The 26472-nt window shown below is 43.4% G+C and overlaps 1 protein-coding gene across 7 annotated transcripts in view; it reads right to left on the bottom strand.

Moving 5' to 3' along the window:
* Positions 1-26472, bottom strand: part of ADAM15 (ADAM metallopeptidase domain 15) — a 1588574-nt gene that overhangs the window by 626904 nt on the left and 935198 nt on the right. For all 7 annotated transcript variants that reach the window (XM_044080074.1, XM_044080071.1, XM_044080076.1 and 4 more), the window contains exon 11: positions 10696-10844. In XM_044080074.1, coding sequence (XP_043936009.1) covers positions 10696-10844 — 149 coding nt within the window. The remainder of the gene's footprint in view (positions 1-10695; positions 10845-26472) is intronic.

A 26472-nucleotide genomic window follows, 5' to 3' on the forward strand; every position in this document is an offset into this window, starting at 1 on the left:
GTACAGAACTCCAGGTAGCAGCTTCCAGAATGTCCCTGGTAGGGATTCCCCTGAGGAATGCTGTAGAAGTAGAAGTTGCCCTAGTGGAATGCATTCTGATCCCCTGTGGGGTTGGTTTCCCGTGGTGTTTGTAGCAGAAATGGATACAGTGTGCTATCCATTTGAAAATTGTTTGCTTTGAAATGGCCTTGCCCTTTGCCCCTGGTGTAAAACTGACTAGTAAATGGTCAGATTTCCTGAAGGCTTTAGTCCTATCCAAGTAGAATCTGAGCTACCTGTGCACGTCCAAGGAGTGCAAGATCCTTTCCCCTTTACTTTGAGGATTAGGGAAGAAGGCTGGCAAATGGATAGATTGGTTGAGAGCCACACTGGACACCACTGTTGGCATAAAGGAAGGGTTCGTCCTGAGCGAGACCCTGTCAGCATGAAAAATAAAGAACAGTTGTGTACACTTACCATAAATGTAGATGTTCGAGTGTATTCACTGTTGCAGTCATCACACTTAAGTTATCTTCCTGCAGGTAGCACACAGTCGGCCCGAATAACAGAGTCTTGGGATTTTTGCATCAGATGCTGTAGCCTCATCCATGAAGTCAGGCTGTCAGGGGTATAAAACATGCAGCTGATGCCATTACGTCAGTTTTTCTTGCCCCAGATGTCAGGAGCCCCCAAAATAGGAAGCAATCAAATGGTGTGGAATACCTCCAGTAAAAAGTAAATATAATTTCCATAAGATATGGCCAAAAAAAGAGGATAGGTAGAAAGTACAGAAAGACAGGGGGCTGGAGGGAGGGTAACCAGGACTGCAACAGTAAATACACTCCAACATCTGCATTCATAGTAAATGTACACAATTGTACTACGTTCTTCGTATTTCACTGTTGCAGTCATCACACTTGGGTTGATTCCCGAGGAAGTCAAGAAGTAGTAGGGCTGGCTAGCAGGCCTTGTAAGAATGCTGTGGCAAATCCAGCTCTGGATTTAGAAAAGATAGTTAAGTGGTAATGCTTGGTGAAGGTGTGTTCAGAACTCCAGGTTGCAGCTTCCAGGATGTCCCTGGTAGGGACTCCCCTGAGAAAAGCTGTAGAGGTTGGGGTAGCCCTAGTGGAATGAGGCCTGATCCCCTGTGGGGTAGGATTTCCATGGTGTTTGTAGAAGAAATGGATGCACTGTGCTATCCATTTATAAATGGTTTGTTTCAAAATGGCCTTACCCTCTGCCCTGTAGCAAAGCTGACTAGCAGCTGGTCAGATTTTCTGAAAGGTTTAGTCCTGTCAAGGTAGAACCTGAGCTGTCTGTGCACGTCCAAGGAGAGCAGGATCCTTTCCCCTTTACTCTGAGGATTAGGAAAAAAGGTTGGCAAATGGATGGACTGGTTTAAAGCCACACTGGGTACCACCCTTGGGCATAAAAGATGGGTTAGTCCTGAGGGAAACCCTGTCCGCATGGAAGTTAATGAAGGGTCCCATAACCATAAGGGCCTGAAACTCAGACACTCTTCTTGCTGAAGTGATGGCTAGCAGTAAGGCTGCTTTCCAAGAGAGGAATTTTAACTCTCCTGTAGCAGAAGGCTCAAAAGGGGGAAGCATGAGCGTCTCTTGTACAAAGTTATGGTCCCAGGCAGTGGGAGCTCTCCTTGGGGGTCTTAACTTGTTAGCTCCTCTCAGGAACTGTTTGATCAGAGGGTGAGAGAAGAGGGGTGGCTCAGTATTGTAATGAGCTGAGATGGCAGAGGCATGAATCTTAATTGATGAGAAGGATAGGCCTTTGTGGAGCAGCTCTGCAAGGTAATCTAGGATTTGAGGCAAGGAGAGCATGGCTGCATCCTTCCCTTGATACTGGCTCCAAGAACGGTATATATTCCACTTTTCTGAATAGGATTTCCTAGTACTGGGCCTCCAGGCCTCAAGGATAACATCCAGCACCTGTTTGCTGAGGGTTGCTGGTGATGTATTCAGGGAATAAGCCAGGCTTGCCAGGTTTAGGGTTTGCAGCTGAGGATGCAAAATCTGTCTCTCCTGCTGGGATAGCAGGGAGGGGGGCTGATGTAGGTGTCAGGGTGGCACTGCTGTCAGAGTGCGTAGGAGTGGGTACCAGTGTTGGCGTGGCCAGTCTGGTGCAATAAGGATTGTCCTTGGCCTGTCCTGTTTGATCTTGAGGAGTACTTTTGGAAGAAGGGGCAGAGGGGGAAAGGCAAATATTGAGAGGTTTTCCCATGTGAAGGATAGGGTATCCACTTTCCAAGCTTGGCTGTGTGGAATTTTGGTGCAGAATTTGTTTAGTTGATGGTTTTGGGGGGAAGCAAATAGGTCCAGCTCTGGTGTCCCCCACCTGCGTATTAGAAGTTTGAATGAGTTTGGTTCCAGTTTCCACTTGTGCGGGTCAATTAGATTTCTGCTTAAGTTGTCTGCCAGTGAATATTGTTTGCCTGGCAGGAATTGAGCTTGCAGGTGCACTTGGTTGCTTAAGGCTGTGTTCCACAGAGCCATGGCTAACCTGCAGAGTGGGTAGGGTGAGTTCCCCCCTGCTTGTTTATGTACCACATAACTGTGGTGTTGTCTGTCTTTATCAGGAGTTGTCCTGGCAGGATAAGGTATTTGAAGGCTGTCAGTGCATTCTGTACTGCTAACATTTCTTTTTGATTGATATGCAGGTAAATTTGTTCTGGACTCCAATTGCCTTGAATGCATTTATCTGCCATGTGAACCCCCCATGCACAGTCTGTTGTCAGAGTTTGGATGGCGGGGGGGTTGTGAGAAAGGGAGTACCTTGTTGTGGTTGCAAGTCTCTGCCCACCAAAGGACCTCTGTCCTTAGGCAAGGAATGATAGGAATCACTGTTTCCAGGTCCTGGGAATGTTGACACCAGAGACTTTTTAAGTACCATTGAAGTTTCTTCATATACAGTCTTGCATATGGAATCAGTAGAATACATGAGGCCATGAACCCTAGGGCTTGCAATATTTTTCATGCAGATAGCTGGGTTTGGGTGGCCAGTAGTTTGAAATAAGATGTCAAATAAACCTGCTTTTCTGGAGTGAGGAATGCCACCTGGGAAGTTGTGTTCAAGCTTGTTCCCAGGAATACAATCTTTTGGCTGAGTACCAAATGTGATTTCTTTTCGTTGATGGCATACCCCAGAGAAGTTAGGAGTCTCTTTACAAACGTGAGGTGCCGAAGTAGCAATTTCTGACTGTCCACCTGAATCAGACAATCGTCCAAGTATGGGTAAATTTGAATATTTCTCTGCCAGCAGTAAGCAATGACTGGAGCCAGGAACTTTGTGAATACCCTGGGCACAGCAGATAAGCCAAAGGGAAGTGTATAGAACTGATAGTGCATAGAGCCTGCCCTGAAATGTAGATATTTCCTGCAAGATTCCCTTATGGGGATGTGCAGATAAGCTTCTTTTAAGTCTATGGTGACTAGCCAGGAGTCCTTGGCTAGCATAGGAAGGAGCAGCTGGAGTGTAAGCATTTTGAATTTTGGCACCACCAGGAAGATGTTTAGGGTTGACAGATCCAGAAAATGGCGCCAAGAGTTTTCTTTCCTGGGCACCAGGAACAGCCTGGAGTAGAAACCCTGTCCCCTTTGCTCTGTTGGCACAGGTTGAATAGCCCTGATACTGAGAAGAGAAAGTACTTGCTTTTGGGCCTCTATCCACTGGTTTGCAGGAAGGTCTGGTAATCCGCTTAAGGTTGGCAGAGAGTGGAAATAGAATCTGTATCTCTGGGATACAATGTTTACGTCCTATTGGTACTGGGTAATATACTCCCAGTTTTTTGCATGCAGGGCGAGTTTTCCTCCTAGGGGTGCACGTACTTGGGCATGGCTGAGAAGGATTAAGGACAAGTCATTGTGAACTTTTTCCATAGGGGGGTGGCTTACCACTCCCACTTTTTAAGGAAGGAGCACTCCATTGTTTAGATCTGTGCATACCCTGAGACTGTAGTCTTTGTGGTCTGTTGCCCCTGAGTTTGGGCTGAGAAGGTCTGGAAGGGACTGGAAAGGACCAGCTTTTTGAAGGCCAATGCCTACTGAAACTAGGTGGCTGTACCTGTTGGAAATCTTTAACAGTTTGCATGGATTTAGCTTTTTCCTCCATCTTTTTAAGAACCTCTTCTGCTTTAGAGCCAAACAAACATTCTTGGTTTAATGGAGCATCAAGTAATTTTGCCTAGACATGGTCTTGCAAGATTTGTTCCTTCAGCCAAGCATGCCTTCTCAGAACAGACCCCGTGACCGCAGCCCTGCAAGATGCTTCTAAGCCATCAAAACCACACTGCAAATTATGTTTAACAACTTGGTTTGCAGAATGCATTACGACTTGTAAGTCCTTATTTTCTGCACAATCAGGAATCAACAACATCTTTTGTTTAATTATATCAATAATATGCTGCTGGTACTTCAACATGTGAAACTGGCAATTTAAAGCCCTGATGGCAAGAGTTGCAGAGGTATATACCTTCTTACCCCATCTGTCTAGAGCCCTAGAATCCCTGTCCAAAGGGGTACGGTTTTTGGCTGTAGAAGCCTTAATACCTTTAGTTCCCTGGGAAATGGTCTCTGGATCCACAGTAGGAGTTTTAAAGAGAAATTTGTGCGAGTCAGGTACTCTGTAGTATCTGTTAGGCTTTCGAGGAGCAGGTGGTAAAGTATGAGGGGTAAGGCTGGATTCCATGAAGACATCATCTACAATATCCAGAGGCCTATGCAGAGGCAAGTCTAAAAATTCCCCAAGTCTCTTTTTGGACTGTGGGCAGTCAGCGGAAATGCTCTCTTAGGATATGCAAGATTTCACTGGAAAAAAGGTCGTCTGGGGGGGGGGGGGGGGATTGAATCCTCTGCATCGGAGTCCTCATAGGTAGATAAGGGTATATTTTGGTAATCACAGAGGTCAGAGTCATGGTCTGAAGAATCAGAAGGAAAATCAATTCTTTGTCTTTTAGAGGGGGAAGGCTGGCTTCCCCTAATCAAAGTAATAGGGATTTCAGCCATTCTAAGCATTTGTTTCTGTGGCATGGGAGCTTGAGAATGTGCTTTGGTCATTGGTTTCCTAGGCATAGTACGAACTCTGGGCCTGAGAAATATAGTAGATTTGGTCATTAACGAAGTATTCAGTTTGATACGAACATTAGAAGGTCTGAATACACCCTCAGAAGCCAGTGCCTGCATAGCGGTTACGGACCCATCCAAGGTAGAAACATCCGCAGGTTTCATAGTCAAAGAAGCATCTCGCGGCATACTGGATTCCGAATGGGTCTCAGTAGATGCTTGCGAATCTGTAGAAGCGGGTAACAGGGGCTGCAAAAGCGCCTCACTGAGTACCGGCGGTCTGGCAACTAGCTTAACAGAAGTGTCGTCGGCAGTTTTGGATCTATGCAGTCATTCTCTGCCTTATCTTTGCATTTTTTCAGAAGATCGGTAGTCGGATGGCTTACCGATGCCATTTTGGAATACGGAGAATGACAACGAAAGAATTTAGAGACAAAAATAGCCCGACAACAAATACTTTGGGTGTTGAACAAGGCACAAAACAGACAGCGAGGGACGTCGTGGTCTGGACCTAAACAGGTGAAGCAGTAAGAATGAAAATCTCTGTGAGGTATTTGCTTTCCACAGGCAAGACAATTGTTAACTTTTTCTGACATCGGTTAGAGCAAGAAAAAAGGATCCCCAACGGGGTGCTTAGCTTTAGATGACTTCAGATTTGAAACATGAAAAACGTAAATTTCAGTTAGCTGCCGACCAGCACTTGCGAATTGATGCTGTTTCGAGCTCCTGCAAGGCAAGAATAGGTGATGTAATGGCGTCGGCTGTATGTTTTATACCCCTGATTACCTGACGTCATAGATAAGGCGACAGCATCCAACGCAGAAATCCCAAGACTCTGGTATTCGTGCCGACTGAGAGCTACCTGCAGGCAGATAACCCAAGTGTGATGACTGCAACAGTGAAACATGAAGAACATTGAAGGGTTCCACAGCCATAAGTGCTTGTAGCTCAGACACTCTTCTAGATGAAGTGAAGGCCAGAAGCAAGGCTGTTTTCCAAGAGAGGAATTTTAACTCTGCTGACACTGCAAGCTCAAAGAGGAGTAGCGTGAGCTTTTCCAGTACAAAGTTAAGGTCCCAAGCAGGGGTAGGTACTCTCTTTGGTGGCCTTAGGTTGCTTACCCCTCTCTGGTGAAAGGGTGAGAGAAGAGAGGTGGCTCACTGTTGTAATGAGCCGAAATGGCAGAGGCATGGATCTTAATGGAGGAGAAGGATAGCCTCTGTGGAGTAGATCTGCTAGGCAATCTAGGATTAGAGGTAAGGAGGACAGTGCTGTGTCCCCTCCTTTAGAATGAATCCAGAAACAATACCTTTTCCACTTATCAGCATAGGATTTCCTTGTACTGGGTCTTCTGGCTTCAAGAATGATGTCCAGCACCTGCTTGTTTAAGCTGGTCACTGGGGGAGAATTCAAGGAATAAGCCAGGCTGCAAGATTCAGGGTTTGCAGTTGCTGGGTGAGGAGGGTTGGGATCTGGGGTAGGTGCCAGGGTGGCACCAGTGACAGGCTGCGCAGTAGTGGGTACCAGTGCTGGCATGGCCAGTCCAGGGCAATCAGGATTGCCCTTGACTTGTCCTGTCTTATCTTGAGTAATATTCTTGTGAGAAGAGACAGAGGGAGAAATGCATAGATTGAGAGGTTTACCCACTGGAAGGATAGGGCATCCACTTTCCAGGCTCTGCTGTGGTGTCCTAGTGCAGAATTTGCTGAGATGGTGATTGCAGCGGGAGACAAAAAGGTCCACCTCTGGGGTCCCCAAATTCAGGGTTAGAAGGCTGAAGGTGCTGGGGTCTAATTGCCACTCATGTGGATGTAATAGATATCTGATTAAGTTCTGCCAGAGAGTTTTGTTTGACTGGCAGGAATTGAGCTTGCAGATGAATCTGGATGTCCAAGGCAGTGTTTCACAGAGCCATGGCTAGCCTGCAAAGTGGGTAAGAGTGGGTTCTCCCTGCTTGTTGATGTACCACATAACTGTTGTGTTGTCTGATTTTATTACCAGGGGTCCTGGTGAGAGTAGGGATTTGAAAGCTGTCAGAGCGTTCTGAACAGCTAGCATCTCTTTTTGGCTGATATGCAGATGAATTTGACTTGGGCTCCAGTGGCCCTGAATGCACTTGTCATCCAGATGTGCCTAGTCTGATGCATCTGTGGTTAGGGTATGGGCGGCGTGGGGTTGAGTTAAGGGAAGTCCCTTGCTGTGGTTGCATGCTGCTGCCCACCAAAGAAATTCTATCCTTAGGCAAGGTATGATAGGCATGACGGTTTCCAGATCCTGAGAATGTTGGCACCAAAGACTTTTCAAGTACCACTAAAGTTTCCTCATATGCAGTCTGGCATATAGAATCAGTACAATGCAGGAGACCATAAACCCTAGGGCCTGCAGGATTTTCCTTGCAGATAGCTGGGTTCTGGTGGCCATTTGAGTGAAGTAGCTTGTCAGATAGGCTTATTTTTCTGGAGTAAGGAATGCCATCTAGGATGCTGTATCTAAGCTTGCTCCCAGAAATACAATCTTTTGACTGGGGACTAGTTTAGATTTCTTTTCGTTGATAATGTACCCCAGGGAGGTTAGAAGGTTCTTTACAAATGTCAGGTGCTGCAACAGCTTTTCCTGACTGTCTGCCTGAATCAGCAATCGTCCAAATACGGGTAAATTTGAATCTTTCTCTGTCTGCAATAGGCAATGGCTGGGGGCAGGCATTTTGTGAAGACTCTGGGAGCAGTGGATAAGCCAAAGGGAAGTGCAGAGAACTGATAATGCATAGATCCTGCCCTGAAGCATAGGTATTTTCTGCATGAGTCCCTGATAAGGATGTGCAGATAGGCTTCTTTTAGGTCTAGGGTGGCTAACCAGGCATCTTTGGACAGCACAGGAAGAAGATGATGAAAGGTTAGCATTTCGAATTTTGGTACCACCAGGAAGGTGTTTAGAATAGAAAGATCTAGGATTGGGCACCAAGTGCCCTCTTTTCTGGGTATCAGAAAAAGTCTGGAATAAAACCCTTGACCTATTTGTTCGGCAGGAACAGGTTGAATTGCCCTTATGCAGAGCAGGGACTGAAATTGGTTTTGTGCCTCTGGCCACCGGTTTGGAGGAAGGTCTGGAAAAGCTTTTGGGGTTGGCAGTGAGTGGAAGCAAAATGTGTACCCCTGGGATACAATTATGAGGACCCATAGGGTCTTTGGTGATGGAGGTCTAGTTTTTTGCATGATGGGCATGTTTTCCTCATAGGGGCACAAGCAATTGGGAAGAGGTGAAGATTGGAGTTGAGAAATCATTGTGATTTTTTTCTGTAAGGGGGTGGCTTAGCACTCCCTGTTTTAGAAGTGGAGGCACTCCATTGCTTAGATCTCTGCATAACCTGAGACTGTAATCTGGGGGGTCTGTTTCCCCCTGGGTCTAGTTTGAGATGGCCTTGAGGGGGCTGGAAAGGCCCAATGTTTCAAGGGGCAATGCCTACTGAATCGTGGAGGCTACACTGTCTGCATAGACTTAGCTTTTTCTTCCATCTTTTTTAGAACCTCTTCTGCTTTGGTACCAAACAGATTGTCCTTGTTCAAAGGAGCGTCTAGTAATTTTGATTTGACATGGTCTGGCAAGGTCTGTTTCTTAAGCCAAGCATACCTTCTCAGTACAGACCCAGTGACTGCTGGCCTGCAAGAAGCTTCTAGGGCATCAAAGCCACACTGCCTCTGGGTCAGCAGTAGGATTTTTGAAAAAAAATTTGTGAGAGTCTGTAGTACCCATATGGTTTCCTTGGAGCAGGGGGTAAAGTATCAAGAGTTAGACTGGATTCCATAAAGTCATCATCCACAACATCCAGAATGGGAGGAATTGCTAAAGGTCTATGTTGAGGTAAATCTAAAAATTCTCGGAGTCTCTTTTTGGACTGAGGATAATCCTGGCATTCCCAGTGGAAATGCACTCAAAGTATGAAGGGTTTCACCAAAGGAAAATTCCTCTGGAGGGGAGGCAGAGGGAATGGATTCCTCTGCATCTGAATCCTCACAAGCAGATAAAGGCATGTCTTCATAATCAGAAACCTCAGAGTCGTCAGACTCTTGGTCAGTTAAAGCTGCTGGGGACAGGTCTCTTTCTCTTAGCAGGGGAAGGCTGGCTTCCCCTAATCAGCATAATCAGGTCTTCTGCCACTTTAAGCATTTGATTTTGGGGCAAGGAAGCAGGTGCTTGAGGTTGGGTCATTGGTTTTTTAGGTGTAGCTCGTACTCTTGGCCTAGGAAACTCGGTAGTTTTAGACAGAAGTGAAGAAGTGGGAGAAGTCGTCGGTTTGTGCTGAATATCGGTAATGTGAAGAACTTCCTCGGACGCCGATGCCTGCACAGCGAGTCCGGACCCATCCAAGGTAGAGACGTCTGCATGTTCCGTTGTCAAAGAAGAGTCTTGTGGCATATCGGACTCCGGAACAGGTCTCGGTAGCAGCCAGTGAATCCACAGAAGTGGGCATCAGGGGCTGTGAAAGCACCTCACTGAGTACCGGTGAACTGTTGACTTGCTTAACGGAAGCATCATCAGCAGTTTTGGACCTTTGCGGTCTGTCTCTGTCTTTATCCTTATGTTTTTTCGAAAGATCGGTAGACGGATGGCTTACCAAAGCCTTTTCAGAATACAGAGATGGAGTGTGAAAGTATTTAGCGACAATAAGGGCCCGATGATGAATAGTCTGGGTGTTGAACAAGGCATAAAACCGACAGCGAGGTACGTCGTGGTCTGGGCCTAAACAGGTGACGCAGTAAGAATGGAAATCTCGGTGTGGTATTTGCTTTCCACAGGCGGGACAATTGTTAACTTTTTCTGACATCGGTAAGAAAAAAGGATCCCAACAGGGTACTTAGCTTTAGAAGACTTCAAGATGATTCAATTCAGAAACAAAAACTCAGGTAGCGGCCGACCAGCACTCATGCGAACTGCTTCTGCTTCGGGCTCCTCTGCAAGAAAGACTGATGTAATGGCGTCGGCTGCACCCCTGATGACGTGATGTCAGTACTGAAGTGATAACAACCGATGCAGAAATACTAAGTCTCTGGTATTCGGGCCAACTGAGGGCTACCTGTAGGCAGATAACCCAAGTGTGATGACTGCAACAGTGAAACACAAAGAACATCAATAATTATTTTTTTCTGGACATGGAAAGAAATCTGATACAAGAAGAGCAAGCACACTCCACAATTAGAGTAATGAGACATCAAAAATGATCTGCGAGACAAAAACATAACCATTAATGCACTGTGAAAAACAACAACCATTAATGCAGTGTAGGAAGAACACTGCAGTTTTCTTTCATCAGAAACTGGGAAATGAAGTCATGTGTCAATCCTGACTGTATGACAGCTTATGGCTAAAAAGAAAAAAGGCGACTGTGATAATTAGCAAATGAGTACTGAGAGAGATTATGACAGACTGCTGACTAAAAGATTTTTGTTGCAATATCTCTAAAGAAAAGCAAAGGGATGAGCTTAATTTTTACTACAACTGTTTACATAATTCTTATTTACTAGAGCTTTAGTCTGGATAACACTTCTTATCAGTGTAGTATCAGTGTCATTAATATCCTGTTTGTCCAACATGAAATGAACAAAATACACATTCTGATATTTCTAACATGGAAAAAGAGACTCACCCAGTAGAGGGTTCCATAATACAACCCCCCTTGGCAACAGGGTTTCTACAAGTACAGTTCCTGTCATTTGTATCATGGCTCATTCCAAGATTGTGTCCCAGTTCATGTGCCATGGTGGAGGCCACAGCCAGCACACTTGTGGAGTGATCCTGAAGAGACAAAGAATGCCAGTAAAAATACTAATCTAAATTAAGCTAATCAAAAAACGTCCATGGCAACTGATAACTTACAATACAACATTCAACTGTTCACTTTCAGAAATTTAAAGCACCATCTTAAAACATAACTACAGAGCTTACATTAGAAAAGCATAAGAAAACACAAATGTGCACTTTGATATACGACAAATGAGAATAACAGGACTTTGAATTTCATTTATATATAAAAAAAGTGGAGCTGAAGTAGAATATGAACCCTGTATTCACACGGGGCAAAGATTCTCGCACCATATAAGGAATGGACTTCACTTTCCTCCTGAAGTAGTATAATCAACTACAAGCTTCATACAAATGAGGGAAATGGGATCTTCCCCTATGACACCCTTACAATGAAAATAGTACTTCTGTACTCAACATCTTAAAACAGTAGCTGCTGCACTAACTGCAACCTTTGCATAATGTAATAGAATATCAGCAAGATCTCTGAAACACAGGATGCCACACAACAGATGAAGGGAAGGGTTTTACGTTTAGATTGTTAAAACTCAAAGAGCTTCATTCTACCCACCCTCCATCTTACCTTACTCGTGTGTTAAACATAATGCTGTTGTGGTGTACCTTGGCCACTGTTTCTAGCCAGAACAGAGATCACAAGTACCTGCTGAAAAAGAATGCCTGGAAATTGTACAGGGTCCTTCAAATCCTACAGTATAGAACATTTACAGGGTCACATGTCACAGTTCTTTGGTTACACTAAGGAGGAGGCAAAAGAATATGCAACTGAGATGGGAGTTCCAATATGCAAGTGCAAAGTACTCCAATTCAACACCACATGATTACTTGTCTCCACTGTAGATGGATCATTCAAGAATGGTTGATACAGCACAGGGTCCACTCAGTGATAAAGGAAGATACCTCTAAGGGCAGCAACAGTGGTTGAGATTCTGCCTGCTAGGCTGGGACACGGTGAGGCCTTCACATGCTGAAGACAGAGGCATCACAACTTCACTGCTCTTTTTCATTTTTAAGCCATTGTAATGCATAAAATATACTGTGTGGGCGTCCAGTTGTTCAGTTTTGCAAATGTAATTTCCAGCTGTTGAATGTCCTCACTAAACCACCTGGTTAGTTCACAGAGGGATCGATCTACCAACAAGCTAATCATATTAGCTGTCTCTGAAAGTCTGGGTGCCAAATCTTACAACCTCAAAAACTTGAAAAACACAGTTGAGATTTGCCTGTTACATCCTGGTAAAAATGGGAAACAAACCCTGTATGCTGCTTTTTGCATGGCACAAAATCCAGTGGAGGATAAAGAAATTAAAAAACAAACTGACACATACATACAGCAGGCATGACATTATACAGTATCTACAAATACATAAGAACTAACACATACATTTAAATCTGACATACAAATTACACAGAATTGTAAAAAATATACACAAACACAGACACGCTCACAGACACCCACACAAGCATACAAAATGTACATATAAATGTACAAGCACAGAAATTAGAATACATGTAAATTCAACATATGCAGAGTATATTCTAAGGGATCTACTGTGAAACTGAATGGTAACATATTTACTTACACAATCAGGCATAATGCCTGTGCAATGAAAGGAAAAGCCTCTGCTATACAATTCAGCATTTCACAGATCAAAGGGAAAAAGTGGGATCACTAACAAATCAACAAATGCAACTTCTGTATTCAATCAATGTTGCCCGTATTACCTTTACTAATTTTGTTTTGACAGAATATATATGCCTTTAACAAAATAACACATTGGGTATTTCACTAAACAAATCATCAGGTAAGGCAAGTACAATGGGGAGATCTGAGCTCTATCCCAGAAGAAAAAAATAACTAATAAATCAATAAAACAGTGGACAACCAGCAGGTAAAATGGCTTATACAAGAAAGCTGAGCTCTGTGATAATCAGACAATCAAACAAAACCTTCACAACTCTAACAGCAGCATTACTTTGAAACTGTATTTAGAAATCTATCTGCAAAAAGCAGGGATTCACTGACCCAAAACATGCAATTTATTTTATTTTGCAAAAAAAGCATTTGTAAACTACAGTTTTGAGTTACAGATTTGCAGCCGTTTCCTTTCTCAAAACAACAACTGCATAAGTCAGTCAGACCACTGCAAACAGTGTCCAACAGATAAAATACCAACTACAAGGGAGGAAACTTCCTAACGTCTACGGCAATGCTATCTTAAGTAATACGAATTATCTTAGTCAGAAGGTGGTCTGAAAATGAAACGTCTAGAAAAATGAGTACCACTGCCAAGAGATCAATGCTGTTAATGAGCAAGTTCAAAGATTTACTAACACAACATCTGTTCCCATCATATTCATGCAAGGAATGCATGCAAATCCACATAATTCTAAAGCAACTTAAGCACTTCTACTACGGAAGAGCACTTTCTCACAAATCCTCAAAAGCTGCTTGCTTTATGCAAACTAATGGGACGACTTGGAACAAATTATATATATATATATATATATATATATATATATATATATATATATATATATATATGTATATGTATGTGTATATATATATATATTTTTTTTTTTTTCTTTCTTTTTGAAGGGCAACTTTCCCCCCTGCACTCCCAAGCTAACATATCCAACTCCACAGTAGTGCAACACTGGAGAAGGCAGATACTGCTCAAAACAGTGCACAGATGTCTCAAGTAATTACAAATTTTGGTCTAACATGGCAAGTGATTTCCAAGATTAGCACACTGAGATCACATGGGATAGTTAACAGAAGGAATAGAAGGAAAACATACATATACATCACTGGATTTATCAGAACAGTTAAATAATTAATTATGGTACGCAGGGCCAGCCATGACAGTTGAGGGGCCCAAGCTGGATAATTCTATACATCTACCACCACACACACACACACACACACACACACACACACACACACACACACGGGCTTCCTGGACTTAAGACCTCAGATTAAGTATCAGGAATACATACTGGTACTGAATATTAACAAATTAAACTATACAATTATCTGCTGATAATTTGACATAAGGCATGTTAAAACAGAAGAAAATTACTGGACTACTGGATTACTCCCAGCTCCAACACCTCATCAAGTTAAACATTGATGGACCACTAAGGCCCTGTTTCTTGATAGTAATAACATCAGATGGTGAGCCCTGGCTTGCCAATAAACATGTCATCATACTCTGTAGTACTATCTGAGTCTCCTGAACCTTGGTAAGAGATAGCTGCACTGTTCCTCTTTGCCTCCCCCCATTCTTTTTTTTATATTTTCTCTTTTGTGTATTTCTTCTTTCATTTCTTTCCCCTCATTTAACTCATGCCTTACTTTCCCTTCACACCCCACTGAAACATTACACTACATGATGTTATGACAGTGTATAGCTGCTCTTCATACCAATTTTACTGACTTAATTCTTGTATCACATCTACTGATGATAATGTCCACTTATGTTACATATTATACCGATTTACTCCTCTCTGCATGCATGCTCTTATATTACTGCTAATATAATTATACCGATTAATATTTATTGCTTCTTTGATTGCGTTTCTGCCGTGCTAAGCCTGAAAATGGTCTGAGTGGATTAGTGCCCTCTTTTGGTTACCAATCTTTAAATAAATAAATAAAATTAAAATATATATATATATATATTTGTAAGTTAAGTATTCGACATATATCAGTGTCTTTAGGAGGTGTTGCAGACAGCACCACACAGGCCATGCCACTAAGAAGCACTCTCATTTTGAAACCCCCTACCTGTACAATCTTCTTACATCACAGTTCATAGTTCTTGCCTCTCATGCGCAACGTCCTAGGATGACATTAAGTAATGGATGGATAAGTCAGTGGGGCTGTGCTTACTGGCGGAGGGAAGAGTGGGGGGCCAAAAATTTCATGAAAAATGTATAAAAAGAAGTTATGACTTACCATAACATTCCATCTGTATTGTTGATGCTCATTCATTCCTTACGTACGGGTATCGGTTCCGACCTCGGAACCAAGCCGGCCATCTTCCAAGCTCGCGTCAGCTACAAACTCTCGAGCTAAAACTCTTACCCAAAATTCCCCTCTCCCTGTTACCTCAGATTGAGTTTGCAAGTCAAAAGAAGGTAGAGGCTACCTCTGGTCAAATGACCTAAGAGAACTGGATGGTGAGATCCACTAGAAGCCACAGGAGGGGGAAGGAGGGAGGGTCGTAATGACTGAACGAGGATCAACAATACAGATGGAACGTTATGGTAAGCCATAACTTCTTTATCTGATATTGTTAATCCTCGTTCATTCCTTATGTACGGGACAGAGTCCCTAGTTACCTCTATTCCTGGAAGGCTCTCATGGAAGGACATTCCTGAGCACCAAAGAACCAAAATATGCTCTTCCCCTGGAGGCCAAATCTAATTTGCAATGACTGATGAAGGTATGAGGCGTAGCCCAAGTTGCAGCTGCACAGATGTCATGTAAAGAAGCTCTGGCATGGAAGGCAGCAGAAGTTGCCACCGACCTTGTCAAAAGAGCCTTTATAGTTGTTGGCAATGGAATATTAAGTTGTGTATAAATGAAGGTCACAAGGTCTTTCAACCATCTAGCCAATATGACCTTAGCAACAGCACATCCTAATCTAGGTCCAGAATAGGCCATAAATAACTGGTCTGATTTACGAGAGGTCTTAGTCCTGTTCAAGTAGAAGTGAATTTGCCTGTGAATATCTAGGGTATGTAGGCAATACTCTCCTTTGTTTGAATGATTGGGGAAGAAAACTGGCAATTCAGTGGTTTGATTAATGGACATTTCAGAGATCACTTTTGTCAGAAAGGAAGGATTCATTCTCAAAGACACTCTATCTCTATGAAAAATCAAGTATGAACTCTTGATGTATAAGGCTTGAAGCTCAGAGATACGCCTGGCAGAAGTAATGGCGACCAAAAACAAGGTTTTCCATGACAAATATTTGAGATCGCATGAAGAAGCTGGTTCGAAAGGTGGCATTGTCAGAGCTTTACTAATGACAGGTTCCATGGTTGAATAGGTTCTCTAAAAGGGGGCTTCAGATGATTCACACCTTTTATGAAGGTCTTGCATAATTTGTGTGACATAAGAGAGGAGTCTTGGACACCCTCATGGAAACTGGATATTGCAGCCAAATGAACTCTAATGGTAGAGGCCGATAAACCCAATTGGAACAGATCGGCTAGATACTCTAATACTACCGACATTGGTGCTGAAAAGGGATCTACTTGCTTTTCTTTCAGCCAACAGGTAAATCTTTTCTACTTGCGTTGACAAGTAATTCTAGTGAAAGACTTATGAGATGTAATAAGACTGTCCCATACTGGTAAAGAAAGATCACTCTGCCTGGCAATCAAGGGAACTGGAGGAGCCAAGCTCCGAGCTTCAGGCTGTCCAAGTTGGGATGAATTAGATTCTGCAGATGGGAGATCAACCCCGGGGCTGGAGAATCCATGGTTGATCTAGCAGGTGAGGCCAAAGGAAGGGGAACCAAATCTGACAAGGCCAATAAGGTGCTAGGAGGATAACCTTGCTCTTCAACCGACGGGCTTTCTTCAGAAAATGGGGAATGAGGGGAAGAGGTGGAAAAGCATAAAGAAGGCCCAAGGGCCAATTGTAGACTAGAGCGTCCCTGGGTGACTGTCCCAGAAGGGGAATCAGGGCAAAGTAGTTGCTGCATTTGTAGTTGGTCGGGGATGCAAAGAGGTCGCAGCAAGGACGGCCCCAGCGGTGGAAGATCTCCGCCGCTATCAAGGGATTCGGGGGACCACTCATGAAGTTGTAGAATGCACCTGCTGAGTCTGTCTGCTATCACATTGGAACTCCCAGGAATGTGCGTTGCTAGAAGAAAACAGTTGGTAGCCATCGCCCATTGCCATATCCTCATGGCCTCTTGACAAAGGGGGTAAGATTTGGTTCCGCCCTGCTTGTTGATGTACCAGACCACAGCCATGTTATCTGATTGAATCGCAATAGTCCCAGACGGCAGCAGGGGATGGAATGCTTGCAACGTCAGAAGCACCGTCCTCACCTCCAGAACATTTATATGCATTTGGGCCTCCAATTCGGACCAAGTGCCTTAGACTGTCTGACCCTGACATAGCCCCCCCCCACTCCATCAGGGAGGCGTCCGTGGTCACTGTAGCCTTGGGCTGCTGGGGGGGAGAAAGGGCGAGACCATTGTGACGGGTTGTTGGTCATCCACCAATTTAAATCCTGTTTGCACCTGTGGGTTACTCGAATCTTGGCTGAAAGATGATGCTGAAAAGGATACCATTGGGTGAGCAGTAGCCATTGTAGAAGCCTCATGTGAAACCTGGCCAGGGGGACAATGGTGATGGAGGCCGCCATGGAACCCAACAGCTGTAGGACAGAGTGAGCTGTGGATTTCTCTTTTAAAAAGATTGTGATCAGTTGTTGCTTTATCCTTAGAATTCTGTGCTCTGGAATGGATGCTCTGCAATTCTGTGTGTCCAATATGACCCCTATGAATTCTGTGAGCTGAGATGATGTGAGATTGGATTTTTGCCAGTTTATGGTTAGGCCTAGCCTTTTTGAAATGAGGAGAGAGTATGCCAGGGCTTCTTCCAATACATGTCTGTTGGGGGTGGAGATGAGCCAGTCATCCAGGTATGGGAAACACCTGGAATCCTTGTAGTCGCAAGTGAGCTGTGATGACTGCCATGTACTTTGTGAACACTCTGGGGGCTGTAGAGAGTCCAAAGGGCAGTACCCTGAACTGGTAGTGACTGGCTCCCGCACGGAAGTGCAGAAATCTTCTTGGTGGCCTGTCCACTTTTATGTGGTAGTATGCATCTTGAAGACCTATCAAGCACATCCAATCATCTTTTTCCAAAAGCAGAAGGATAGACTGTATTGTGACCATCCAGAATTTTTGTACTCTAACAAACATGTTCAATACACTGAGATCCAAAATTGGTCTCCAGTCCCCGGTTTTCTTTGGCACCAAAAATAGTCTTGAGTAGAATCCGGATCCTATCTGGTCTGGAGGGACTATTTGGATGACTTTTTTTCTTAGCAGCTTTGCTATCTCTAGTGCTGCTTCTTCCCTTTGACTGGGTGGAACGTCGGGTAAGTTTGATGGGGGAGGGGGCAGGACAACAATCGAAGGGGATATGGTAACCTCTGGTTATTATCCTTTGTACCTAAGAGTCGGTGGTGATGGTTAGCCAGGCATAAGAGTACAAGGAGAAATGACCCCCAACCACCTCCAGGAGGAAAGGAGTTCGGCCTCTCTTGAGGAGCGCTGATAGGATTGACCAGGAAAAGAGTCCCTGGAACCCTGGTTATGCGGACCCCCTCTGCCCCGAAAGGGGTGTCTTCCCTGTGAGTTTCCCCCTCTGCCTCTAGAGGAGAACTTGGCCTGTGTGTCACGGAAAGGACCCTGAGACATTTTGTACCATATCTTCCCACTCTTCTGGTTTCTGGAGAAAGCATGTTGAGGAAAAGAACAAAGGACACCTACGGCAGAAAGGGTCTTACCATCCTGTTCATATCTGGCCAGTGTGCTTTTAACTTTGGGTACAAACAATGAAGAGGCTTCAATGGGAGCGTTGAGAAAGGAAGCCTTGAAGGGTTCTGCGAAATTACATAAGTGCATCTAGGCGTGCCGTCTCAAAACAACGCCTGAACGCTCCGCTCTAGCTGTTCCTTCTGATGCGTGAGATATCAGGCGCATGGAGGAGTTTGATATCGATTCAATGGTAGCCAGCTGAGAGGCCACTTTGTCACGGACATCATCAGACACGGCACCAGCCAAAGTTTCAGATAGCTCAGATACTAAATCCCTTTGAAGCCTGGTGAAGTGTGCCATACAATTCAGAGACCTGATTGCAAAGGTCACTGATGCAAAAGTACGCTTCCCTATTCTGTCCAGAGCCCGTGACTCTTTGTTGGGCGGATGGACTGTCTGGCTTTCTTCTTCCACCAGGTCTTTCTTGGTTGCAGCCACCACCACCAGAGCATCTACAGGAAGACCTTTGGACCAATGGGGGTCAGTAACAGGAGGGGTTAAAATTTTATCTGGCCTCTGGGGAAATGGCCTCAATGGTGTCACGAGCCTTCCACACATGCTGCATGACAAGCCGGACCAGTTCATCGGCAGGTGGAGTAACGCAGGAGGTAGGAGGCTAGGCGTGAAAAGCCTGCAGGAACACAGACTCTTCAGAGGTCGGGTTAGAGGGCTGCCAGTCACCTCTCTGTTTATGGATTTCGAGGATATCACCAAAGGATGCCTCAGAGGGTGAGCGAGGGGATCCTTCCCCATCATCAAAATCTGTGTCTTCAGTAAGTGACTCCTTTGTGGAGTCCATGTGCTTCCTATGGCACGAGATTTTGTCATGAACCTCCTCAGAGGGAGAAGCTGGGGAAGGCAATGCAAAAGGGGTTTCCGGTGGGGGTACATCCTGAGGCCTTTGTACCCGGTGTCCGCTAGGAGAGTCTTGTGTACATAGCGGTCCAGAGGAGGGCGGGGAGATTGACAGCACAGTATCACCAGCAGACGCCAAAGTCTTTTCCATTAGTTAGAAGGTCGGTCCACCTAAAGAGGGGTGAGTGTCCTGGACAGGGGTCACCCCTCCACTAAGTGGCTCAGCCTGCTGACTCGAAGTCTCTGGACAGCTGTGAAATGCCAAATTACGTACACTACAGCTAACATCCTGGGTCGTAGCAAAACTCTCCTGCCACGAAGGCAAGTGCGGTTCCTTAGTGAGGTCCATAAAGGGAACGGTAGAGGGGGAAGACTGTGCTATATCAAGGTGCTTCAAAAGCAATGAAGGAGGAGAATAAGTAGGGGTCTTTGGCAAAGGGTGATCACCTCCAAAGGAAGGATAGGACCTGGGGGATGGGATACCTCTGACCAAAAGCACTTGAGCCACAAGATGCAACACGTCATGTTCAGAGAGGCTTCTAGTGAATTTCATGGACACGGCTGAGGAGGAGTCAGGTCTATCCACAGATGGGACAAGCTCGGTGCCCACATCACCAGTCTGCACTGAAAACAACGGTGCCATAAGAGACTGTACTACAGGTGCCTGCACCGAGGAAATCATCGGTGCCAAAGTCATGGTCTGCACTGACAGTAAGGTCGGTGCCAAAGTGGTTGTCGGTGCCGAGGCTGAGACCAAAAAAATCGGTGTCAGTAACCGAGTTGTCGGTTCCAGGTAAAGTATCAGAGCCGATATTGTTACAGTCTGCACCAACAGAATAGTCGGTGCCGGTAGAGAGGTCTGAACTAAGGAGCCCCTCTGTACCGATACGGTAAGGGGCGCGCTAGTCGGTGCCGAAGTCACAGATGGCCTTGGTGCTGAGGGTGTAGGCACCGAAAGTGTTTGAGCCGAAAGAGTCAGATCCAAAGTAGAACGCTTAGCTTTCTTGGGTCTCGGTTGATGGGAGTCCCCAGCCAGGGACGAAGGAAGAGATTTGGCCTTTGAGAGATCAGTCTTTTTCTTATGGGATCTTGGAGGGGTTGAAGCCACCGACCCAGAAATAGCCTCTGAAAAAGGAGATTTGAGTAGCCCCTTCAGTAACAATTTATTTTTCCTCTTGATCAACGTCCTGTTAGAGAAGTTCTTACAAATTCCACAGGGCGGATCAACTGATAAATGAGGCACACCCAAACAATAAATAGACACACACAGAATGTGCATTTGAAGTAGGTAATTTATGTCCACAATCTGAACATCTCTTAAATCCTGGACTACCTTTTTTATCCATGATAGAAAAGAATGAAATCAGAGAGAATACCAGCAATGGTACAAGAAATACCTGAAAGTAAAGAAAAGGAGTCTACCAACGATGGTATAGAAAGAAATACCTCGCGGTAAAAAGACTGAAAATTTTTAAGAAGAGATAGTCACTAAATGCGATAAGGTAAGAGAAAACAATTTAGAAACTTTTCTGAGAGAAAACGTTGTTTTAGACTAGAATGACAACAAATATTGTACTTAGCTCAAGAGAAGTAGCTTGACATGACCGAATGGCGACGCGGCAAACGAAATCTGAGGTAACATGGAGAGAGGAATTCTGGGTAAGAGTTTTAGCTAGAGAGTTTGTAGCTGCCACGAGCTTGGAAGATGGCCAGCTCAGTTCCGAGGTCGAACAGATACCCGTACGTAAGGAATGAACGAGGATTAACAATATCAGATCCTGTGTTACATACTCTAATCTCACATTATCCCTTTTCTCCTCAGTGAGCTTCAAATCATCTCCTAAGTTTGCTTTGAATGGTTGAAATTTCTTACCCAGTTACTTCTCATACACTGTTACACAGTTGATGTGTTTCCAGGAAACCACATAAAACTGTTGAACTTCCTCTGATTACGCAACAGTAATAATAGTAATAATCTTAAGCCTCACCATATAAACAGCATTGCTTACACACTACTCCACTTATAACTTTTTCTGAAAGTTTATTTTTTATGCATTCAATTTGTTAAACAGGTAAGTGGACTAATACATGCAGGTCTTTTCCAACCATATTCCAAGTCACATGGGCAGCACTAAGGATTATATGCAGTTATAATAGAGTGGTAACTAAGCATCATGTTTTGCCAGGTGAGAGGAAATCAGAATGTCTTCAAGGAAACCCACATGGATAAAAGGAGAAAATTCAAAAACAATAGTTTGTTCAGTTTTCTATAATACAATAACCCTAAAACCTCCCCTCCAATTTAGTTCAACCATTTTCTAACTTTAAGTTTTAGCTTGCTCCCTATTTTGCATGTGAGACTGAAACTGTGACACCCCTACAGTACATTTCGGAGTCAAACTGTTTCAGTTGCTGTTTTGCTTTCAGACATGTGAATGACTTTTCTATCCACGTTTACCTCCAATAATCCAGCACACACACACACACACACACACACACACACACACACACACACACACACACATACACACACACACACACATTTTGCTGCTATCTTTGACCGCAGCAACATTTCTCTACTACTCTGTTGAAACAGAAACATCCTGTAACAAGTCTTAGTGATCAAAAGTTTAATCACATCACAATATCTGCATTTTTTTATGCTTACTTGTGTTTTTTGCTTGTTTTTATACTGAGACTGACAATTCCATAGCTATGTCTTGAAGCTGTAGTAACTGTATTAACTAGTAACTAATCAGGCACCTGATGTCAGCAGGAGAAGCAAAAGAAAACATAACATCTCTGCATCAGTCGTCAAATTTGACCTGCTCTTCTTATCTTCTCAGACAGGAAGTAGAACAGTACAAACAACAAATGATTACGCTAAACAGTTCTGGGTTGAAATCCTGTCTAGCACTCAGCAACAGCAACTGACTAGTATGAGAGAATGAACTGCTAACACTGTGTTACATTAGGGGCATGAAGCTACAGCTACTAATATTCCACTATCAAGACTTAGAACTACTACGAAAGCAAGACCACCAATATGAAAATGCCTCTCACTTTCCTGTAGTATCTCTCAAATCTCTTAACACATGATGCATAATAAACACTGTCAGAGCCTAGTGTGGTTCCCCCTCCCCCGAGACAGTGGATCAGTTTTGGGACAAATAGGTCCAGCTGGCCCAAAGGCCAACCCTGATGGTATGTGTGTGTAAACCTGATCAGACTAAACACTAAAATAAGTCATTTATAAAGAAATGAATTATACACCACTCCTTTCTTCAAAGATACAGAAAAGACCTCTAAATTTCAAACCACAACAGTTTTGGAACCAGTTATGTATGCACGCACACATAATATTTGGTAACATGAACATTACTCTTAGTTGTGATGACGTGAGGTCATGCCAGCTGTGCTAGGAGCAGAGCAGTTCATGTGTAATATATGCTACCCTAGCTAGCTGGAGCTTTGTAAAAAAAAAAAAAAATATATATATATATATATATATATATATATATATATATATATATATATATATATATGCCACTTGAATATCAAACTGATTTGTACAGACACTTCTGTTAAAAATGTATTTGTAAAGTAGCTTGAGTTAAAAATGTACAAAAAGTGGGTCCTGCTGGGCAGAAAAGAAATATATTTGTACATCAGACTGTACTGTTGTAACTGATTAAATGTATATATTTTAACAGAGGATACTAGAAGGAAATGGGTTAAGCTCAGCCCAGCTAACCTTAAGAAATACAGCCTGAAATTAAATGACTTGGTTTAGGCCATAAAAATTTTATCTCACAGGTCTGAATGCAGCCAGCGATGCAATGTCTGTGGAAAAGCCTTTCTGCAGGAAGGTTAGAAGTGCTGGCATTGTTTTATAGTTTCTAGATGCTGTATTAAGCCTTAGCAAAGTTCTATGTGTGTACTGTGACACATCTGTGTCAAATCCTGGCTCAGTTGCTAGTGAGGAGGTAGTATGGGAACCACAGAGTCAGGTGACCAGATGTGATGCAATTCTGTAGCCAGCACTGAAATTGTATTTAGATACTATTGAGAGATCTGACAAAAGCACACAGCATTCTGCCTTGGACCTGACAACAAAGACACTCATCCACTTTCATCTTTGCCTTGCTCTAGCAAGTACGTAGGGAACAGTAATTCTTCAGTCAGTTAGGAAAATACAAGGAGATTAGGTAAATGTTTTTTTCTGTATCTGTCTGGGTCTTTCCATCTGTGTTTTTTTTTTTTATATTTCCAGTGATTGAAACTCTGTTTATTGTAATATTCAGTATTTTCATGTTTTTTTTATATTTATTATTAAATATATCTAAACCTTTCACTGTGGTTGGTCTTTCAGAAAATGTTTAACCTTTGGAAGTGCTTTAATTTATTTAGTGGCACTGTGGCTGCACAATCCTGAAAGTTTTGCTGCTTGGTTGAACATTACCATTTACATAAACATTAATTTTACTAAGAGTAATTGGGTAACCTAGTTAAGAGCCTTAGACCACCTGGCTTTGTGGGTGCTCTGGTGGCAGTGTATCGACCTTATAGTCTGGGTGGAGGTGGCAAAGCAGATAAGCTGTGCCAGCCTTTCCCAGGTGTGTGTCTGCGTGAAAATCAAATCTCAAAGAGACTGTGTGTCAAGTACTTTTATCAGTGTAGATCAAAATGCGTGTATGTACCGTTAAGAAGCTATTCAAGGGCTTGCACAAGTGTATGAATGCTGAGCATGGGCAAGCCTAACTGCCATTTTGTAGTAATCAGCTGGGATGTAACCATGTATGTAGTATGTATGTACGGTCAATCTGTTAACTAGTTTGTTCATATTTTATTATGCTGCTATCCATCCTGACGTGTTTCTATGTATTAAAGCACCTAAATACAAACTCCAGTTTTCTTTTTATATGTGTTAGCGACGAAAGAGCAACATGCTGCCAGAAGTGGCATCTCTAAAACGACATGGTATACGAAGAGCCATGTCTAAAGGACAAGGAATCAGAACCAGTATATCCAAGGGGCATGAAGTCAATGGGGGCCTGGGTAAAATGACTTAAAGTGCTTGCTAGAAGTTGGTGGAATATACAGGAGTGGATCATTACTAAATGTGCAAAATTTCTCAAAACAAGTCAGAAATGAATTTCAGGTATTAAAACTTGCTCAGCACTATTCTCTTTTTGTATACTATGAAAAGGGGCATACAGAATGTTCTAAATGGCATTCGCATAAACAAATGTGTATGATATTGATAAAATATTCAAATTACTACAGAAAATGTTTGAAATAAAGTCCGAATTGCATAAAACAAATAAAATAAGGAGAAACAACAGCATTTTTGAAAAGCATATGTAATTCATATTAAGCAAAGATATTCAAGTTATCAAAAGTGTATAAAGTGTTCATATGTTTATGAATAGTCACAGTAAAACTATTTTGCAAAGTACAGACATTACTAGGCATATTTCGCAGAGCACAGCCATTACAGAGCATATTTCACCAAGTACACTATTTCGAAGAGTTTATTGTGCATTTGAATGTTGTTACAAGCTCACATAACTGTTTGTACATAATTACAAGGGCCATATTTTCAGTCTGTTTGTGCATACTTTGTGGGTAGGCAGATGGATTGCGAAAACCTAGTGCACTTGTGTTTGACAGTAATATTGCCGAGAACTGGAGAGCACCTGAGCAAAAGTATGACATTTTCATACAGGCTGCATTTTCTGATAAAGATGACCATACGAAGGCATTTATTCTACTTAATTTAGCTGGGTCAGAAGCCACAGAAAGGGAACATTCATTTGTATATGCACCTGCTATATCTATACAGGAGAGGGGGAAATCGTCATATTGTTGCACCGGCTGAGTCAAGGGAGGACCCAGAGTGCTTAAAACGTAAATTTAGAGAAACGTGTAAACCCCAGACAAATGTTAGAATGGAGAGGCACTTATTTTATAAAAGGGATCAAGAGCCTGGTGAAACTTTTGCAGCATATATAACTGTCCTGAGAAATAAGGCTAAAACATGAGATTTGGTGACTTAAGGGATGAGACTACCCCCTCCATCAACTGGGAAAACTACTCATGCACCAATACACTGCCCCAACACTTCCTGGACTTCATCAATTTCAATGCCCTGGACCAGCTCATTCTTACCCCCACTAGAGGAAGCAACACCCTTGACCTGGTTATTACTAACATGGGCAACCACTGCTCTACACCAATAGTCAATTCCTCCTTGGTTAAATCGAACCACAAACTAATCATCATGGAAATAGTACAGTTGTGTACACTTTCGAGTGTATTCACTGTTGCAGTCATTACATTTGGGTAATTCTGCTGGCAATTCCAAAGTCCTGGGTCCTGCATCGGCTGCTGTCGCCCCTTCCCTGACGTTAGGTCGTCGGGGGTATAAAAGATGCGGCCGACGCCATTTTCTTTAGTTTTTCTTGCCCCAGATGTCAGGTGCCCCCTGAAAGGGTAGCCAAAATTTATATAAATACAAATACATACACCAATGTAAACTTTACCTTCATCTACAAGCAAATACACCACATAGGTTGTATAAATCAGAGAAGGAAATATAGGTTCCATCAAAAGAAATGGGGATGGCGGGTGGGTAACCTGGACTGCAACAGTGAATACACTCGAACATCTACATTTATGGTAAGTGTACACAACTGTACTATGTTCTTCGTGTTTCACTGTTGCAGTCATTACATTTGGGTAGAGTCCCAAAGCTATGGATGGGAGGCTGGAGCTAAACAGCATTAGGAGCGGCTATGAGGCCTTGCAGGACTGCAGTGGCAAAGCCTGCCCTGGATTTAGAGTAGAGTGGCAGATGATAGTGCTTGGTAAAGGTGTGAACTGAACTCCAAGTAGCAGCCTCTACAATGTCCTTGGTTGGTACTCCCCTGAGAAAGGCTGCTGAAGTGGCTGCAGCTCTGGTTGAATGTGGCCTAATGCCCTTAGGCACTGGCTTAGTGGCCTATCCACTTTGAAATAGTCTGTTTTGAGATAGCCTTTCCTTGTGATCCTGCAGCATATGCCACTAGTAATTGCTCTGTCTTTTGGAAAACTTTGGTTCTGTCCAAGTAGAATCTAAGCTGTCTGTGTATGTCCAAAGAATGCAGAATTCTCTCCCCCTTGTTCTGTGGATT

Source organism: Protopterus annectens, chromosome 8.part0 (genome assembly GCF_019279795.1).
Source record: "Protopterus annectens isolate FY-2018-M chromosome 8.part0, PAN1.0, whole genome shotgun sequence".
Taxonomy (NCBI): Eukaryota; Metazoa; Chordata; order Ceratodontiformes; family Protopteridae; genus Protopterus; species Protopterus annectens.